Raw genomic sequence first — 20,686 nt, 5'->3', positions numbered from 1 at the left:
TAGAGACCTGATCGGAGGAAGAGACCCCCATGCCAGAGCAATCGAAAACAACCAGAACCCGTGAGCCTAGGAATTGGCGACTGAGGCACACGGCAGGCAGACGCGCCTTCTGGGCCTCTTTCCCTTGACCCACTTGCAAGTCTGGGGAGTGCCGGGGATCGTGCAAATGGACTACATTTCCCAATAGGCCTCGCGGCAGACCCCTCCCCCAAGTGCGGATCCTCGCCGCCAGGGCTGATGGGAAATGTAGTCTTCGGACAGGGCCAGGCCAGCAGAGCGGTGTGCCTTGTCTGTGTGTTTAGAGGGCACTGATCTCCAAAGCTTCGCAGGCTTCCTTGCAGACCCGGGCGCCTCTTCTTCCCTGCAGGCTCCTGAGTTTCCAGACCCAGGTCCAGCTGGATGCCGAGGCTGCCCCGGTCTCCATCACTGCGCGATACCCCTATCCCGTGCCCGCAGGCCCCAACCCCCGCTCCGACCCTCGGCGGGCGGCCTGCCCCTTTAAGAGTGGCCCCGCTGACATCACGGCGGGGGGGGGGGGGTGCTGGCCCGGCTCCCGGCTCCGCGGCGGCTGCAGGACCCGGCTCCGCTCTGCGCCCGCCCGCTGCTGTAGGGACCCCGGCCCGGGACGCCCCCTCCCGCTTCCTGCAGCCGTCCGGACCCCAGGCTCCGCCCCAGGCCTGGCTAGAGCCCCAGTCCTCGTCAGGGGACCCCCAGGATTGTCCCTGCTGTCTCTCCTTCTCAGAGTCTCTGTCTCTCTGTCTCTGTCTCTGTCTGTCTGTCTCTCTCTGCCTCTCTGTCTCTTCTCCGAGCTCAAGGTCTCTGGGTCTCAGCACGTCTCAGCCCCAGGCCTCTGAGCGTCCCCTGTCTCTTTCTGTCTCTTTCTGTCTCTTTCTGGTCTCTGACCTCTCCACTTCCCGGGTCCCAGATTCTCTGTGCCTAGGTGGTGGGGGGTGGTCTTAAACTCCGTCTCTCTCCCTCCTTGACTCTCTCTGTCTCTGCCTCCTTCAGTCTCCAGACCTGAGTCCCTGGATTTCTCGGCCTCAAGGTCTCGGCGTGACTTTCTCTCTCTGCCCTGTCTCTCTTTGTGCCTGTGCCCCTCTCGGGCTCTGTGCCTCCGGTTTCTATTCTCTCTCCCTCTCTGCCTCCCCCATCCTCAAGGCCCATCTCCCTCCCTCGCTGCATCCCTTCCCCACTCCCTCCCCGCCCCTCCCCTCCTCCGCAGTAGCCAATGAACGGCCGCCGGTTCCTGCTCCCGGCTCCGTCCGCCGAGTGAGGCCGCGGGCGCGGGGGGTGGGGGGTGGGAGGCCGGGAGGGGGCCGGGACGCCGGGCTCCGGGGCGGGGGCGGGGGGCGCGGGCACCGGCGACCCCGGTGGCGGCGGCGGCGGCCGGGGGAAGCCGCGGGGCCGGTCATGCGGCTGCGGGGCCCGCGGCCCGGAGCGTCCGCCCAGCCCTGAGCGAGGTGAGCGCGCGAGGGGAGGGTCCTGGGAGGAAGAGGGGGCGCCCTTCGAGGTGGCTGCGAGCCGGGGTTGGGGCGACCAGGGACCCGAGTGGCTCCAGGGGTGGGATCCTGGCGGTCGGGATGCCCGAATTCGAGCGGCTACAGGGGATGCAGGGACATCTGGGCCTGGCGATGCGGGAGGACGGGGTCCGAGGGTCCCGGAGTGGGAAACTGCACTCTTCACGTCCGAGTCGCAGCGACCGTGGGCCGGGGAGGGCAGAGGCGGGGTCCTTGAGGAAGGCGGTACGGGGCGAGGGCGGAGGACCCAGGCCCGGCCAGAGCTGGGTGTGTGGGTCTGGGAAGGGGTCCCCACAAAGGGGGAGTTAAGTCTCCCGAGAGATGGAAGGGAGGTGGAGTTTGGGCTTAGGACTTGCAGAACCGGACCCTGGAGATTCAAATGCCTGAATCTGGGAAAGGGTGGGAGAAAAGGAGGCTCCAGGCCTGTGGGGAGGGTCCCAAAGGAGGAAAGCCTGGAGGAATAAGGAGATCTGGGCAGGCCAGTGAGAGTGAGGAGGAATTGGAGCAAGATTGGGCTTTAAAAGGGGGTGCGAGAACGTGGAGAAGGGACGAGGTCCCAGCTGGGAGTCAGAGGAGTGAAAGGGGGAAGCTGAGATCGGCTACCTGGATCGGAGGCAGCCAGGGTGGCCGGGGTGATGGTGCCCGGTTCCGAGCCCACAGGGCTGGGAGAGGAGCAGGCGGCTCGCGGTCAAGCCCCTGAACCGCTAGGCGGGGGATGGGAGGAAAAGCTGGCCACAGCGTTCCCAGACTCCGGATCTCAGAGGCCTCCGGGAGCCTGGGGGGAAGGAGGGGGAGCTGGAGGCTGGGAGTGCGGGGTGGAGCGGGGAGGAGGAGTGTTGTCTTAGACTCCAGAGTCTTTATTCAGGTGGAGCAGAGTTGCAAGGCTAGAAGAATTCTGGTTAAGGAAAGTGGCGTTGTATGTCTTGATTACTTTGTTGGGGAGAATGTTTAGGGGTCCCAACTTTCATAGTTAGAAAGATCCCAGGTATTCAGGGATGTAAGTTCTCTGGTTGATATAGGCTGAGGGTCCCAAGTTGAGACCCTCAAGTCATAGGATTGTGTGGCTTGGGGAAAGTTCTTGCAAGGATCAGGGGATGATGAGGGTAAGGGATTTCAAGTCCTTGAGTTCTGGATTGAGAAGCTCCCTCGTTGGAATTTCTAGGTTCCTAATTGGAATTGGGGATGTCACAGATGTGAACTGGGGATCTACTGTGTTTGGAGTCTAGTGCTACGAAATTTGGGCTCCATACTGGGTGTTGAAGAGGATTTTAGAGTTCAGGGCACTGAATCCTAGTTGGAAGGATGAGAGTTCATTATTTGACTGGGGTGCTCTGATTAGGATGCTGCATTATTGGTGGTGGTGGTGGGGTCTAGCTCATGATTTTTTTTTGTTTTGTTTTGAGATAGAGTGTCGCTGTGTCACCCAGGATGAAGTGTAATGGCACAATCTCAGCTCACTGCAACCTCACCTCCCAGGTTCAAGTGATTCTTCTGCCTCAGCCTCCCGAGTAGCTGGGATTATAGGTGTGAGCCACTGCGCCAGGCTAAGTTTTGTATTTCTTAGTAGAGATGAGGTTTCACCATGTTGGCCAGGCTGGTCTCGAACTCCTGGCCTCAGGTGATCCACTTGCCTCAGCCTCCCGAAGTGCTGAGATTACAGGCATCAGCACGCCAAGCCTTGGCTTGTGATTTTGACATTCTGGAATCTCTAATCGAGATTCTGGTTCCATGTCTCTGGGTTCCAATGTTCTGGGACTCAGCAGCCTGTGAAGATGTTCCAACATTCCAGGTTCAGGGGCCTGCCTAGATCTGGGAGGGTAGAATTAGGGTTCTGGACCTAGGATCTGTGTTGTACAATGTCATCTTGGATTGGGGTATCAAATGAGGTCAAGGCAGAAGATCAGAGTTAGAAGGTCATGGGTCAAGTTCTTGGTGTTCAAATAGGATGTTAGGCTCAAGATACAAATCCAAGAGGTTAAACTGAAGTTGGGGAGGGGGTGTTCTGCTCAAAGTCTTAGATGGGCCTGAGGTCAAGGGTGTGAGGCCCTGGTATGGGATTGGAGATTCTTGGTTGGTGACCCACTTTGCAGATTTCTGGGTGCAGTTCAGAGACAAGGTGCAAGGTTTTAGATCAGGGCATGGACTTCAGACTGGGTAGCCTGGGTTAGAGTTTCTGGCCAGCTCAAGTTGGAGAGCATCCAGGGTTCACACCCAATACCCTGTGCTCTGGGATGTGGGTCCTGGCTCAGAGTTGAGGTTATTGATTCTCATTGGAGTCTGGTGTTCACAACTGGGGGCTTTGATCAGAGCACAGAGGCAGGGCTGCAGGATGCCAGGTCCTAGAGGTGACATCATTGATCTGCCTAACAGTTTCTGAGTCACTGACCCGCACTCAAGGTTAGGGACTCTGGTGGCATCTGATTTCTATGTTAGGGTCTCAGGTCAGCAGGTGAGGTTAGGGTTGGGTGGGGGGGGGGGGCGGCAAACAATTATCTGGGTCCAGAATTCGAATTTCTGCTCAGAGTCACAATATTTGAGACCCAGGTCCAGCCATGTTGGAGCCAAGATTCAATCTCCGGGTCTGGGCTGAAAGTTATGATTAGAAATAGAATTCTGGGGTTGGGGATTGCCTCTGGAGCCAGAGCACAGGCGGCAGGTTTGAGGAGCCCAGTCCTGAGGTTGAGGCTCAACAGTTGGCATCTCTGGTCAGAGTCCAGGGTTGGGATCATGGGTCAGGACACAGAGGTCAGATCTGAGAGAGTTTGATTTGGGAGTCGGTGTCTCTGGCTGGGGCCCAGCATCCCAGGTTGCCGCATGGGGTCGAGCACTCTCTCTGGTCGGTCCCATGGGGCTCTGCACTGCAGCTTCCCTCCCACAGGCCCCGCAGGGCGCCCCCTGCCTCTGAGGATGAGTCACTGCAGCAGCCGCGCCCTGACCCTGCTGAGCAGCGTGTTTGGTGCTTGTGGCCTGCTCCTCGTGGGCATCGCGGTCAGCACTGACTACTGGCTGTACATGGAAGAGGGCACAGTGCTGCCGCAGAACCAGACCACCGAGGTCAAGATGGCCCTGCACGCCGGCCTCTGGCGAGTCTGCTTCTTTGCAGGTACGGCCCTCACCTGTTTTCCACTCAACAGTTCCCGTCTTGCCTGGGGTCTGAGAGTCCTTAGCCATAGTCCCACCCCTTGGGTCCCAGAAATCAGAAACGGATCCTGTTTATCTCCTGGAAGTTCAAATTTCTATGTGGAATCCCAATGACTGGCCCTTTATTCTTGGATGTAGGAGCCCCAATGCTCCAGGCTCCTAACCCCTAAGGAATTCTGAAGTCCTCCCTTACAGTCTGTGGTCTAGGTTAAGAACTTGTCCCCTGCACAATTTTAATGCTGAGCGGGCAAGATTTTTTTAAAAAATGCAGGTCGGGTGTGGTGGCTCACGCCTGTAATCCCAGCACTTTAGGAGTCTGAGGCGGGTGGTTCACGAGGTCAGGAGTTCAAGACCAGCCTGACCAACATGGTGACACCCCGTCTCTATTGATAATACAAAAATTAGCTGGGCATGGTGGTATGCCTGTTATTCCAGCTACTCAGGAGGCTGAGGCAGGAGAATCGCTTGAACTTGAGAGGTGGAGGTTGCAGTGAGCTGAGATAGCGCCACTGCACTCCAGCCTGGGTGACAGAGTGAGACTCCATCTCAAAAAAAAAAAAAAAAAGCATGCCAGCCAGGCATGGTGGCACACCTCTGTAATGCCAGCTACTTGAGAAGCTGAGGCAGGAGAATTGCTTGAACCTGGGAGGCAGAGGTTGCAGTGAGCTGAGATCAAATCACTGCAATCCAGCCTGAGTGACAGAGTGAAACTCCATCTCAAAAAAAAAAAAGGCATGCCTAGCTGTGACTGGTGACGTGCACCTGTAGTTTCAGTTATTCAGGAGGCTGAGGTAGGATGATTGCTTGAGTCCAGGAGTTTGAGGCTGCAGTGAGCTATGATGGTGCCACTGCACTCCAGCCTGGGTGACAGACCAAGACCCTGTCTCTTAAAAATAAAAGTAAAAATCTATACCTCCCAGGGACCACGAAGACCCATTCCTTGCAAGAATCCTGGCTCCCCAGACCTCGTCCTCTTTAGGGACCAAGAGTCCTGATCCACAGCCCCTTTCTTGCTTAGGACCTAGAGTTCCAACCTTGTCCTCCTCCAACCAGGAGTCTCTAGGGCAGCTGGAAAGAGGAGTCCCAGGCCAGATGTGGTGGCTTACACCTGTAATCCCAGCACTTTGGGAGGCCAAGGCGAGCAGATCACCTGCGGTCAGGATTTGGAGACCAGCCTGGCCAACATGGCAAAACCCTGTCTCTACTAAAAATACAAAAATTAACTGGGTGTGGTGGTGGGCACCTATAATCCCAGCTACTTGGGAGGCTGAGGCAGGGGAATCACTTGAAACTGGGAGGCAGAGGTTGCAGTGAGCCAAGATGGCACCACAGCACTCCAGCCTAGGCAACAGAGCGAGACTCTATCTGAAAAAAAAAGAAAAAGAAAAAGAAAAATCGCAGACATCCACCCATCCCCTTTTCCAACCCCCTGGAGTAGTACGGCTGGTAACCCTTGGGCTAGGTCTTGCACCCCCATCCTGGGGTCTCCCCTGTATCCATCCTGCCCCCTTCAGCCTCTCTAGAGCTTAGGAGCCTCTCATCAAGCCCTATCTGTTTCTCTTCCCCCCAGGTCGGGAGAAAGGTCGCTGTGTGGCCTCGGAATATTTTCTTGAACCGGAGATCAACTTGGTGACGGAAAACACGGAGAATATTCTGAGTGAGGGGATGTGTGGGGGCCTGGGCAACAAGAGAGTAAGGTCACAGCCGAGTCCTGGGAGGAAGCGCAGGACTAGGGAAGGGGTGGGCTCCAAGGGAAGGAGGGCAGGCTTGAAAGAAGGCAGAGTGGGCCAGGCGCCGTGGCTGACGCGTGTAAACCCAGCACTTTGGGAGGCCGAAGTGGGCGGATCACCTGAGGTCAGATCGAGACCGGCCTGGCCAACATGGTGAAAATACATCTCTACTAAAAATACAAAAATTAGCTGGGTGTGATGGCGTGCACCTATAATCTTAGCTACTCGGGAGGCTGAGACGGGAGAATCGCTTGAACCTGGGAGGTGGAGGTTGCAGTGAGCTGAGATTGTGCCACTGCACTCCAGCCTGGGCAAGAGTGAGACTCTGTCTCAAAAAAAAAAAAAAAGACAGGCAAAAGAAAGAAAGAGAGAGAGACAGAAAGAAAGAAAGAAAGAGAGGAAGGAAGGAAAGAAAAAGAAAGGAAGAAAAGCAAGGCAAGGCAAGGCAGGGCAGAGTGGTTAGGTAAGAAGGGGCAAGGTTGAAAGAATGAAGTCCTGTTGGTGAGGAGGAGTCAGCCAGAAGGGGGCGGAATTAAGCCCAAGGAGGTGTGGCCTGTGAAGGGGCGTGGCAGGCCTGTGTCTACCGAGGACATATCAGGGGAAGGGGAGGAGCCAGTGGGGAAGGGGCAGAGTCAAACTAAAGGGCAGAGGTGGTGAGAGCAGAGGTCGAGGAATGGGGAAGTGTCCCGCTGGAGATTCCCCCTCACCCCTGTCTCTCCCCATCCCCTCCCCAGAGACAGTGCGCACGGCCACCCCCTTCCCCATGGTCAGTCTCTTCCTCGTGTTCACCGCCTTCGTCATCAGCAACATCGGCCACATCCGCCCGCAGAGGACCATTCTGGCTTTCGTCTCTGGCATCTTCTTCATACTGTCGGGTAAGCCTAAGGCCTTGTGCGCTGGGGGACCATTTCCAGTTCCAGGGACCTGTGGTTCCTCTTCCGCTTAGCCACTTCCTTGCTGTGTGGCCTGGGAGGAGTTACAGACCCTCTCTGAGCCCCACTTTTCCTTCTATCTGCAATGGAAATAGCAGTGCCCATTGCAAAGCGTCCTTTAGCGGACCACAGTATAGCGAGGGCTTACTGGGTGCTAATTAGGTAGCAGGCTCTGTTCTGATATCCACAACAACCTTGTGAGGTAAATCCTATTAATAGCCCATTTTACAGACACTCAGAGGGATGAAGTCATTTGCTCAGGGCCATACAACTAGTGAGAGGCAGAGCTGGGAATGAAACTCACGCAATTCGCCTCCGGAGGCTGTATTTTTAACCACTGCTGATAAACTGCAATTAACAGTTTACAAGGCTCCTTATTTTCTGTGCAATATTTTGTTTTAAAATTTTTTCAAATAAATGGAAAAGTCCAAAGAATTTTATAGCGAACACCCATGTAGCCACCACTTAGAGTCAACCATTAACAGATCCCTAGACCTGCACGACCTTGTATCTGTCCATCTGTCTATATGATCATCCATCCACCAATCTACCTTGTTGTCCAGATGCATATCAGAGTAAGTTTCAGGCGTCAGTACACCTCACCCCACATAGTTCACCATACATGTAATTAGAGTTCAAAATTTGTTTACGGTTTTTTTTCTTCTTTTGAGGCACAAGCCTCTTTTGCCTATGTGATCTCACACCCATCTTCTAACATGTCTAGGAGTTATTATTAGCATTCACTTGAGAAAATGGGGGTACCACGGCCCAGAACTGTATAGAGAGTTGCCCAAGATACCAACATAAACAATTGCCAGAGGATTTGAGTGTCCAGAGTTCCAGTAAAGCCTTTTTTCTTACTAATTTTTTTTTTTTTTTTTGAGATGGCGTCTCCCTCTGTTGCTCAGGCTGGAAGCCAGTGGCATGATCTTGGCTCATTGAAACCTCTGCCTCCCAGGTTCAAGCAATTCTCCCATCTCAGCTTCCCAAGTAGCTGGGACTACAGGCACCTGCCACCACGCTCAGCTAATTTTTGTATTTTTAGTAGAGATAGGGTTTTGCCATGGTGGCCAGGCTGGTCTCGAACTCCTGGCCTCAAGTGATCCTCCTGCCTCAGCCTCTCAAAGTGCTGGGATTACAGGCGTGAGCCACTGTGCCTGGCCTAAGGTTTTTATTTGTTTGTTTGTTTGTTTATTTTGAGATAGAGTCTCGCTCTGTTGCCCGGGCTGGAGTGTGCCGTGGAGTGATCTCAGCTCACTGCAACCTCCACCTCCCAGGTTCAAGCGATTCTACTGCTTCAGCCTCCTGAGTAGCTAAGATTACAGGCACCTGCCACCACGCCTGGCTAATTTTTGTAATTTTTTAGTAGAGATGGGGTTTCATCATGTTGGTCAAGCTGGTCTTGAACTCCTGGCCTCATGATCCACCCACCTCAGCCTCCCAAAGGGCTGGGATTACAGGCATGAGCCACTGTGCCTGGCCTGAAGTCTTTTTTCTCTAGTGTTACTCTCCTCCAAATTTCAGCTCAATCCAATCCAATTCAGCTAAAATCAGCCCAAATCAACTCAGCTCGAGTACATTTAACTCCATCCATCCAATCCAACTAACCCCAATTCATCTGACTCCATTCTTCAATTCAATTCAAATTAATTCAACATAATTTAATTAAAACCAAATCAGGTCCTTGTAATTCAGTTGATATTTTATGAACAAACCCCACTGCATGCCTTATCTCCATTCCATCCCTTGGGGCTGGCACTCAGCTCCTTCTTTTCAGTGGCTGTGCTAACAGTTGAAAAGGAATCCTTCAGCATCCCCTCCTCCAGCCCCTGCTCCTCACCCAGCCTCCTCTGGGCGCAACCTCCCCCATGCCTTCAACCTAACCTGAAGACACCTTTTCCAGGGAAGGCAGGGTGCAACCTCCGTGCAAACTTGAATCACAGCGTGTGGAGCCAGACACTGAGCTAAAATAAGACATGGAGAATATCACGATCCTAGAGTGTCAGAGCGGAAAGGTCTCATCATTTTTCAAATGGAAAAATAGTGGCCTAGAGAGAGAAAGTGGGGCAGGAGTAGATAGCATGGGGATTTTTATTCAACCTGTCAAAACCATTGTAAGGAGAGTCCCATTGTTTGCGGTTCACAGGAACAGAAACAGGGGCTCGAAGAAGCGATATAACTCATCAGTGGCAGGATTGCGATTAGAATCTAGGGTGTTCTGATTCCCAAATCCATGCCTCTACCACCCACTGCACCAGGAGCTGATGGCCCAAGGTCACGCTGAGGATCAGGGTGCAGTCAGGCTGGAAGTCATGCCTCTAGGGTAACAATAGAGTAATTTGGAAGAGATTGAATCCAACTGCCTGAATTCCTTCCTAGTATTCATTTCACCAGCTATCACCTATGCACTCTATCCCATGGTATCAGTCATGTGCCGCTAAGCTTGTAGGGTATAGTACCTAGAAAGAACTGGATTCAAATCTTGCTTTTACCACTTACAGTTGAACCAAAGCCTTCTCCTTTTTTTTTTTTTTTTTTTTTTTTTTGAGATGGAGTTTTGCTCTTGTTGCCCAGGCTGGAGTGCAATGCTGTGATCTCAGCTCATTGCAACTTCCGCCCCCTGGTTCAAGTGATTCTCCTGCCTCAGCCTCCCAAGTAGCTGGGATTACAGGCACGCGCCACCACGCCCAGCTAATTTTGTATTTTTAGTAGAGACAGGGTTTCTCCATGTTGGTCAGGCTGGTCTCAAACTCCTGACCTCAGGTGATTCACCCACCTCAGCCTCCCAAAGTGCTGGGATTACAGGCATGAGCCACCATGCCTGGCCTAAACCAAAGTCTTCTTTTGTGGAGTTGTTGAGGGGACAAATCTTGGTCAGTGATTGGCAAACTTTTTCAGCTTAGGGCCAGACAGCAAATATTTTAGGCTACGTAAGCCATAGGTTCTCTGATACAACTAGTCAGCTCTACTGGGAGGCAGCTTGGCCACCATAGTGCAAAAGCACTAGGTGTGAACAAATGGGAGTGCCTATGTTCCAGCAGAGTCCAGAGTGTGGACTCTGAAACGCGAGTTCCATGTAATTTTCATGTGCACGAAATATTCTTCTTCTTTAAATTTTTTTTTAATCAAAAGAAGAATAGATAAAAATCATGCTTAGCTCACAAGCCATACAAAAGCAGGCAGTGAGCCAGGTCATTACTTGCCAATCCCTGATTTAGATCATGAATGTAAAGCTCCTGACCTAGTGCCTGGACTGTAAGAGTAAGTGCTCAACATGGAGTAGTTTTAAGTAAATAAATAAATGTGGTAATAATAGTAGTAGTACTAGCAGTAATCAATTTTTTTTTTTTGAGATGGAGTTTCACTCTTGTTGCCCAGGCTGGAGTGCAATGGTGCAATCTCACCACAACCTCCGCTTCCTGGGTTCAAGCGATTCTCCTGCCTCAGCCTCCCGAGTAGCTGGGATTACAGGCGTGCACCACCATACCTGGCTAATTCTGTATTTTTAGTAGAGATGGAGTTTCTCTATGTTAGTCAGGCTGGTCTTGAACTCCCGACCTCAGGTGATTTGCCTGCCTCAGCCTCCCAAAGTGTTGGGATCACAGGCATGAGCAAGTGCCCCTGGCCAGCCAACTTTTTTATTTATTTATTTATTCAAGATGGAGTTTTGCTCTTGTCACCCAGGCTGGAATGCAAGGGTGCAATCTTAGCTCACTGTAACCTCCGCCTGCCAGGTTCAAGCAATTCTCTTGCCTCAGCCTCCTGAGCAGCTGGGATTACAGGCATGAGCCACCGCCTTATTTTTATTTTTTTCCCCTTCTGGTCGAATTTCAGCTCACAACAACAACCAAATTTTTTTGGGTCCAGACAGTTCTAGGAGCTTTATACATATTAAGCTATTTATTTTTCTTCACCCTGTAAGATAGGTGCCATTAATACCTCCATCTCACCACTGGGGAAACAGAAGCATTCAGAGGTTAAGTTGTTCCATAGGGGAAGCAAGACTCCAACCCAGGCTCCTCACCATGGCATTGTGCTGCCCCACCAAGATTCAAATCATAAAACAGGATATTTAAAAAGAGAAGTTAAGGACAGAAATAATACCAATGCCTTTGATCTTGGAATGGAATAGCCTGGTCTGACTGCTCCTGTTCCCAATGAAGAAACCAGAGTTCAAAGAGAGAGACAGGGGTTGCCCAAGGTCTGGGCATTGGTGGAGTTGCCCCAGGTCTGGTGATTGGTGGAGCTGTCTGAGGTCTGGTGATTGGTAGAGCTGTCTGAGGTCTGGTGATTGGTGGAGCTGTCTGAGGTCTGGTGATTGGTGGAGCTGTCTGAGGTCTGGTGATTGGTGGAGCTGTCTGAGATCTGGTCATTGGTGGAGCTGTCTGAGGTCTGGTCATTGGTGGAGTTGCCCCTGGTCTGGTGATTGGTGGAGCTGTCTGAGGTCTGGTCATTGGTGGAGCTGTTTGAGGTCTGGTGATTGGTAGAGTTGTCTGAGGTCTGGTTGTTGGTGGAGCTGTCTGAGGTCTGGTGATTGGTGGAGCTGTCTGAGGTCTGGTCATTGGTGGAGTTGTCTGAGGTCTAGTCATTGGTGGAGTTGCTCCTGGTCTGGTGATTGGTGGAGCTGTCCGAGGTCTGGTGATTGGTGGAGTTGTCTGAGGTCTGGTTGTTGGTGGAGCTGTCTGAGGTCTGGTCATTGGTGGAGTCGTCTGAGGTCTGGTCATTGGTGGAGGTCTGAGGTCTGGTCATTGGTGGAGTTGTCTGAGGTCTGGTCATTGGTAGAGTTGCCCTGGTCTGTTGATTGGTGGAGCTGTCTGAGGTCTGGTCATTGGTGGAGTTGTCTGAGGTGTGGTCATTGGTGGAGTTGTCTGAGGTGTGGTCATTGGTGGAGCCGTCTGAAGTGTGGTCATTGGTGGAGCCATCTGAAATGTGGTCATTGGTGGAGTTGCCCCAGGTCTGGTCATTGGTGGAGTTGCCCCAGGTCTGCTCATTGGTGGAGCTGTCTGAGGTCTGGTCATTGGTGGAGTTGCCCCAGGTCTGGTGATTGGTGGAGTTGTCTGAGGTCTGGTCATTGGTGGAGTTGTCTGAGGTCTGGTCATTGGTGGAGTTGTCTGAGGTGTGGTCATTGGTGGAGCCGTCTGAAGTGTAGTCATTGGTGGAGTTGCCCCAGGTCTGGTCATTGGTGGAGTTGCCCCAGGTCTGCTCATTGGTGGAGCTGTCTGAGGTGTGGTCATTGGTGGAGTTGCCCCAGGTCTGGTGATTGGTGGAGTTGTCTGAGGTCTGGTCATTGGTGGAGTTGCCCCAGGTCTGGTGATTGGTGGAGTTGTCTGAGGTCTTGTCATTGGTGGAGTTGCCCCACGTCTGGTCATTGGTGGAGCTGTCTGAGGTGTGGTCATTGATGGAGTTGCCCCAGGTCTGCTCATTGGTGGAGCTGTCTGAGGTCTGGTCATTGGTGGAGTTGTCTGAGGTGTGGTCATTGGTGGAGCTGTCTGAGGTGTGGTCATTGGTGGAATTGCCCCAGGTCTGCTCATTGGTGGAGCTGTCTGAGGTCTGGTCATTGGTGGAGTTGTCTGAGGTGTGGTCATTGGTGGAGCTGTCTGAGGTGTGGTCATTGGTGGAGTTGCCCCAGGTCTGGTCATTGGTGGAGTTGCCCGAGGTCTGGTCATTGGTGGAGTTGGCATTCAGTTCTGGCAAAAGCAATGGAAGGGCTAGGGCAGGAGGGATAGAGTCACAGCTGGGCATTAAATGTCGCAGACGGATCTGTGCTGGGGATGGACTGAAGGAAAAGAGACTGGAAATGTAGAAACTGAGGAGGCTTGTGTAGTGACCCACGCAGTAGCAGAGAAGGTCTGCACGGGGGCTGCAGATGTCAGGAAAAGGCAACTGGATGGCCATGTGAGAGAGGGATATTGATGGAAGAATCAATAGAATCAGATGACTGACTGGATGTGGTTGGTAGGAGAAATAGCAGGAGGCTAGAGGGGCATTTGTTTTTTCCAGGTCATAAGAGGCATACCCATGCATGTCCCATATTAGCCCCTGATCATCAAATATGATCCGTGCATTTGCTTATTCATTCAGTCTTCAGATATCCTGTGTACCGGGCCCTGTCCTTGGTACTGAAGACACAACTAAATCCTCATGTATAGTCCAGATGCACCCAACTCACAGAACAGCTCCTGACTACGTGTCAGTCAAAGCTTTTCACACTTTTCCTTAAATTCCTTCAATAGATTCCTATTGCACTTTGAATAATCCAAATCCCTCACTCTGGCTTCCAAGGTCTTCCATGATTTGGCTACTGCTCAGATCTCTGAGCTCATCTCCTCACTCACTAACATTCTCTGCATTGCTTATAACTTCAGCCACGCTGGCCTCATTCTCCTTGAAAATGCTAATCACAGCCTCACCTCAGGACTTGGCACACGCATTATTCTTTCCTGCTTGGAAGTCCCTTCCCCACCTCCACCCCCACCCTACCCTAATTTTCAGAAGCCTCAATTTTTTTCCTCTTCCGTGTTGCTTGTTCTGACAACAGTACCTAGTACTACCTTGCCCCTACTGTGCTGTCACATTCTTTATTTTATATTTTTTCATAGCATTTGTTGCTACGGTCGTGCTATTTGTTTTTTGTCTTCTTGTACCAGAATGTAATCTTCAAAAGGGCTGAGACAGGCCAGGTGTGGTGGCTCATGCCAGTAATTGCAGCACTTTGGGAGGCTGAGCTGGGTGGAGTGCTTGAGGTCAGGAATTCAAGACCAGCCTGGCCAACATGGAGAAACCTATCTCTACTAAAAACACAAAAATTAGCTGGGAGTGGTGGTGGGCCCTGTAGTCCCAGCTATTTGGGAGGCTGAGGCAGGAGGATCACTTGAACCTGGAAGGCGAAGGCTGCAGTGAGCTGAGATCATGCCACTGCACCCTAGCTTAGTCGACAGAGCAAGACTCTGTCTCAGAAAAAAGGGTGTGGGGGGCACTGAGATCTTTCTTTTCTTTATGAGATGGAGTCTCGCTTTGTTGCATAAGCTGGAGTGCAGTGGCGCAATCTCCTGCCTCAGTCTCCCGTGTAGCTGGGATTACAGGCACCCAACACCACACCTGGCTAATTTTTGTATTTTTAGTAGAGACAGTATTTTGCCGTGTTGACCAGGCTGGTCTTGAACTCCTGACCTCAAGTGATCCACCTGCCTCGGCCTCCTAAAATTCTGGGATTACAGGCGTGAGCCACTGTGGCCAAGCCAGGCTGAGACCTTTTCAAACATGTTCTTGTTTGTATCTTAGAGCCTAGAAGTGTTGTTTGTATGAAGTGCAAATTGAAATATTTCTCGAATGATCACGCCATTGCACTTCAGCCTGGGCAACAAGAGCAAAACTCCATCTCAGAAAAAAAAAAAAAAGGGTGACGCCAGTGCACCTGTCCATGGTCCTGAAATCCAGTTCTCAAGCCAGGATGGTTCTATTCAGCTTGGAATATAGGTGTTCTCAAGCCATAATGGTTCTATTCAGCTTGGAATGCAGAATGGATGAGTGACAGTCCTTTGTATTCTGAGAAAAGGGAAGATGCATTTACCTGACATAATAGGGTGTTGTAGGGAGGGTGGGAGAGACCAGGGAGGCCTACCAGGAAAAGGTGACATCTAAGTTGATGTTGAAAGGGTCAGTGGGAAGTTTTCAAGTCTGGAAAGAAAAGTGCCTGGTTTGGAGACGGAATTCACAGCATGCGATAAGGTCCCAGAAAAGCAGCTAGGACAGGCCGGGCGAGGTGACTCCCGCCTGTAATTCCCAGCACTTTGGGAGGCCAAGGTGGGTGAATCACCCGAGTTTAGGAGTTCGAGATCAGCCTGACCAGCATGGTGAAATCTCGTCTCTACTAAAAATACAAAAATTAGCTGGGCGTGATGGCGGGCACCTGTAATCCCAACTACTTGGGAGGCTGAGGAAGGAGAGTCGCTTGAACCCGGGAGGCAGAGGTTGCAGTGAGCCGAGATCGCGCCATTGCACTCCAGCCTGGGCGACAAACAAAACTCCGTCTCAAACAAAATAAAGAAAGGAAGCAGCTAAGACAGAGGTCGACGCCAGTGCACCTGTCCATGGTCCTGAAACCCAGTTGCTGTCAAGCCAAGATGGTTCTATTCAGCTTGGAATGTAGGTGACTCTTGCCTACTGTGCTTTAAGAATTACAAGGCAGATGTAGTTGAGGGGGTGGGAGGAGAGTAAGAGAGCTGGATTGCAGAGATAGAAAGGGGGAAGGGAGGGAGAAAAAGAGAAAGGGAAAAGAAGGTTATTTTTGGAGAACCAGGGCTAATGCAAAATGGCCAGAAAGAAAAAGGAATGACAAGAATGCCTTACTACAAAGGAAAAAGAAAAGAAAGTCTCTTCCTCAGTGGAAATATTTATTTCCTTTCCACCAAACTCTGGTCCTGACTCTGCTATGGAGACTGTTATGTATTTATTTATTTTTTGAGACAGGGTCTCACTCTGTTGCCCAGGCTGGAGTACAGTGGCACAATCTCAGCTCACTACTACCTTCACCTCCTGGGTTCAGGTGATGCTCATACCTCAGCCTCCTGAGTAGATGGGATTACAGGCACACACTATCACACCCAGCTAATTTTTGTTGTTGTTGTTTTTTGTAGAGAGGGGGTTTCACCACTTTGGCCAGGCTGGTCTTGAACTCCTGATCTTAAGTGATCTGCCCACATCAGCCTCCCAAAGTGCTGAGATTACAAGCATGAGCCACTACACCTGGCAGAATGTTTGTTATTTAGAGCTGTAACGTGAAACTTGGGCCTTAAGTCTGGGGTTGGAGTGAACTCTGAGGCAGGTGTCATCAGCAGGAAGCAGATCACAGAGAGCCTGGAATGACAGGATGAATTCTTTCTCCTGTGGACAGTAAGGAGGAGCCAAGGAAGAGTTCTGAGCCTGGAGGGATAGAGTCTGCTTTGGGTTTCAGAAAGGGAGATCAGGATTTTGGAACAATGGTACAGGCATAGAGAATAAGCCCTGAGCTGGGGTAAGGGACTTGGGGAAGCAAAAGGGGGGTTAGATTTTTGAGGAATTCAGGAAGTAAAACAGACATAATTTGATTGTCCTTCAGTGACCATTCCTAATGGAAAAGAGAGGGAGACGGGGGTGGGGTGCGGGAGAGAGAGAGAAAGAGAGAGAGAGGAAAAGAGAAGAATTAAGCTATCTCCCCTGCATTTGAGTTAGGCACTGCAATGAATGTGGTTTCTGGGCTTCTTCAGTATTCCTTTCCTGTAAACCTGATCGTATTTCAAGACCAATCTCAGGTGCCTTTTCTCCATGTAATGCTCTATGATTACCCCTTTTTTATTTTATTATTTTATTTATTTATTTTGAAATGTAGGTTTACACTTTTCACCCAGGCTGGAGTGCATTGGCACAATCTCGGCTCACTGCAACCTCCACCTCCCAGGTTCAAGCAATTCTCCCGCCTCAGCCTCCTGGGTAGCTGGGATTACAGGCACATACCACCATGCCCAGCTGATTTTGTATTCTTAGTAGAGAGAGGGTTTCACCATGTTGGCCAGGATGGTCTCGAACTCTTGAGCTCAGGCAATCTGCCTGCCTTGGCCTCCCAAAGTGGTGGGATTACAGGCGTGAACCACCGCACCCAACTTTTTTTTATTATTTTTTGAGATGAAGTCTCACTCTGTCACCCAGACTGGAGTGCAGCAGCACAATCTCAGCTCACTGCAACCTCCACCTCCCGGGTTCAAGCAATTCTCCTGCCTCAGCCTCCCAAGTAGCTGAGATTACAGGTGTCTGCCACTATGCCTGGCTCATTTTTGTATTTTTAGTAGAGATGGGGTTTCACCATGTTGGCCAGGCTGGTCTTGAACTCCTGACCTCAAGTGATCCACCTGCCTCAGCCTCCCAAAGTGCTGGGATTCCAGGCCTGAATGACCATGCCTGGCCTACAATCACTGTCTTACTGCATCTCAACACTATGGAATACTAGAAGTTCAAAATGCTATGGAAGTTCAGAGCAAGGAAAAGTTAATTCTTGGAAGGGATAGAGGAATGGTGGAATTTCAAGTGAATGGGCTTTTCTAGAAGTTCCAGCTGCATGGCCAGTATATTCATCTACTCAAACAGTATTGACTAGTTGCTGAATATGGTGCTAGTTGCTAAGAGAATAATAAAGAACAAGGTGGACTAGTTTCTAGCATTCTGGGGCTCTAGCATCCAACTGGGGATGGAGGAGCTGTCTAATAAAAAAGTAACAAATACATTATTTAATGTTAGATGGTGCTACATGCTACTACATGCTACAAGAAAAAAAAAAAAGCAGGTTAGGAGGAGAGTGATGGGGAGGGGTTATTGCATTATTCCACCCACCTGAATAATCCAAGTTGTTGTTTTTTTCTTTTTTTTTTAAGAAGGAGTTTCACTCTTGTTGTCCAGGCTTGAGTGCAGTGAATGGAGACAGGATAATTGCTTGAACCTGGGAGGTGGAGGTTGCAGTGAGCCTCTCTGTCACCCAGGCTGGAGTACAGTGGCACCATCTCAGCTCACTGCAACCTACACCTCCCAGGTTCAAGTGATTCTCCTGTCTCAGCCTCCTGAGTAGCTGGCATTAGAGGCATGTACCACCACACCCGGCTAATTTTGTATTTTTAGTAGAGATAGGGTTTTACCATGTTGGTCAGGCTGGTCTCAAACTCCTGACCTCAGGTGATCCACTTGCCTTGGCCCCCCAAAGTGCTGGGATTACAGGCATGAGCCACTACACCCGGCCAATCCAAGGTTTCAAAATGTTTTTCTCTCTCTGTCTTTCCCTCCTCAGCTCACTGCAACCTCTGCCTCCCAGGTTCAAGTGATTCTCCTGTCTCAGCCTCCTGAGTATCTAGGATTACAAGCATGCACCACCATGCCCAGCTAATTTTGTATTTTTATTAGAGACAGGGTTTTACCATATTGGTCAGGCTGGTCTCGAACTCCTGACCTCAGGTGATCTGCCTGCCTCAGCCTCCCAAAGTTCTGGGATTACAAGTGTGAGCCACCACATCCGGCCAATCCAAGATTTTAAAATGTTTTTCTTTCTCTATCTCACCTTTTTAAAATTTTTATTTTATTTATTTATTTTTTTTGAGATAGAGTCTCACTCTGTCTCCCAAGCTGGAGTACAAGTGGTATGATCTTGGCTCGCTGCAACCTCTGTCTCCCAGGTTCAAGCAATTCTCCTGCCTCAGTCTCCTGAGTAACTGAGATTACAGGCACCTGCCACTACGCCCAGCTAATTTTTGTATTATTGCTAGAGACTGGGTTTCACCATGTTGGCCAGGCCGGTGTCGAACTCCTGACCTCAGGTGATCTGCCTGCCTCAGCCTCCCTAAGGGCTGGGATTATAGGCGTGAGCCACTATGCTTGGCCTCACCTCATTTAAACACACCACACACACATTTTTTTGACTTTACCATTTGAAAGTAAATTGCAGACATGTTGATAGTTTATCTCTAAAATTAAGTGTTAGTATGCATCCTTTAAGAATAAGGGTTGGGTGCTGTGGCCTCACTTTGGGAGGCCAAGGTGGGCAGATCACTTGAGCTTAGGAGTTCGAAACCAGCCTGGACAACATAGCACAATCCCATCTCTCCAAAAAATACAAAAGTTAGCCTGGCATGGGGCATGTACCTGTAGTCCCGGCTACTCGGGAGAGTGAGGTGGGAGGATGACTTGAGCCCAGGAGGTGGAGGTTACCATGAGCTGAGATCGTGTCACTACACTCCATGCTGGGCAACAGAGCCAGACCCTGTCTCTAAATAAATAAATAGAATAATGACATTCTTCTACATAACTACATTGTCAGACCTAGAAATTGTATAATTTCATAATATAATTTAATTTTTTTTTTTGAGATGGAGTTTCGCCCTTGTTACCCAGGCTGGAGTGCAATGATGCGATCTTGGCTCACCACAACCTCTGTCTCCTGGATTCAAGCAATTCTTCTGCCTCAGCCTCCTGAGTAGCTGGGATTACAGGCATGTCCCACCATGCCTGGCTAATTTTGTATTTTTAGTAGAGACTAGGTTTCTCTATGTTGGTCAGGCTGGTCTCGAACTCCCAATCTGACTGCCTTGACCTCCCAAAGTGCTGGGATTACAGGCGTGAGCCACCGTGCCTGGCCAATTTAATACATTTTTAAACTGTCTTGGCTATTTCAAGAGTGTCTTTTATAACTCTTTCCCCAGAACCACAATTCAATCTAGGTCCATGCATGACATTTAATTAATAAGTCTCTTTTTTTGCCAGGCACGATAGCTCACTCTTGTAATTCCAGTACTTTAGGAAGCCAAGCTGGGCGGATTATTTGAGGTCAGATGTTTGAGACCAGCCTGACAAACATGGTGAAACCTCATCTCTACTAAAAACACAAAAAATTAGTTGGGTGTGGTGGTGCATGCCTGTAGTCCCAGCTACTCAGGAGGCTGAGGCAGGAGAATAGCTTGAACTCGGGAGGCAGAGGTTTCAGTGAGCCGAAATCATGCCACTGCACTCCAGCCTAAGCAACAGAGCAAGACTCCGTCTCAAAAAAAAAAAAAGTCTCTTTTAGTCTAGACTAGTTCCACTACTATCTTTTTTTTTTTTTTACAACATTGACTTTTAAAATATATCTCATTATTAAAATATAAAAGGAAGCCAAGCACAGTGGCTCGAGCGTGTAGTATCAGCTACTCTGGAGGCTGAGGTGGGAGGATCACTTTGAACCCAGGAGATGGAGGCTGCAGTGAGCTATGATAGTGCCTGCACTCCACCCTGGCAACACAGTGGGACCTTGTCTCAAAAAAAATTATAAAATAAAATATAGAAAGAATAGTATAATGAAATTCATGGATCCTGTACTCAGTTTCAACAATTACCAACATATGGCAAATCTGTTTTTAGTCATATTGCCATGTCCTCTTCTGCATTTCACTACATTATTTTAAAGACAGTCTCAGACATCATTTTATTCACAGACATTTCAGTGTATCCTGAGTTATAAGTAGTCTTTTATTTACTATAACCACAATGCCACGATCAAGCCCAAGCAAATAAGAATAATTATTTAATATTTTTTCGTGTCTAGTTAATGCTCGATCTTCCCCATTGGCCTCGTAAACGCCTTTTTATGGTTCATTTGTTGCAAATCCAGATCCAAGTTCCACATGTACATTGAGTTGATAGATCTCTGAAGCCTCTTTCAATCTAAAACAGTCCCTTTCCTATTTGTTTCTCACCATATTTTTTTTTTTAAGAAATTTGGATTTTTGTTGTGTGGAATTCCCACATGGCAATTTTTCAGTGACATCCCTCTGTTTTGGTTTAATATGTTCATCCATTTCAGTGTTTTCTTTTCTAT

General features: G+C 50.0%; 1 protein-coding gene across 2 annotated transcripts in view; it reads left to right on the top strand.

Annotated features, from left to right (window-relative positions):
* Window positions 1-630: 630 nt before the first annotated feature.
* CACNG7 (calcium voltage-gated channel auxiliary subunit gamma 7) overlaps window positions 631-20,686 on the top strand; it is a 29,330-nt gene continuing 9,274 nt past the window's right edge. The window contains exons 1-4 of one of the 2 annotated variants that reach the window (XM_021666512.2): window positions 631-1,269; window positions 4,396-4,620; window positions 6,229-6,315; window positions 7,123-7,263. In XM_021666512.2, the coding sequence (XP_021522187.1) occupies window positions 4,425-4,620; window positions 6,229-6,315; window positions 7,123-7,263 (424 nt within the window). In that variant the 5' untranslated portion in view covers window positions 631-1,269; window positions 4,396-4,424. Of the gene's footprint in view, window positions 1,270-4,021; window positions 4,621-6,228; window positions 6,316-7,122; window positions 7,264-20,686 lie in introns of those variants that run through there. The other variant, XM_021666511.2, reaches the window with a different exon arrangement.

The sequence above is a fragment of the Aotus nancymaae genome, unplaced genomic scaffold (assembly GCF_030222135.1).
Source record: "Aotus nancymaae isolate 86718 unplaced genomic scaffold, 86718_ANA_hifiasm-v0.15.2.pri h1tg000028l, whole genome shotgun sequence".
NCBI lineage: Eukaryota > Metazoa > Chordata > Mammalia > Primates > Aotidae > Aotus > Aotus nancymaae.
Note: the sequence above shows the minus strand (reverse complement) of the source record. Positions and strands in the feature narration are given on the sequence as shown.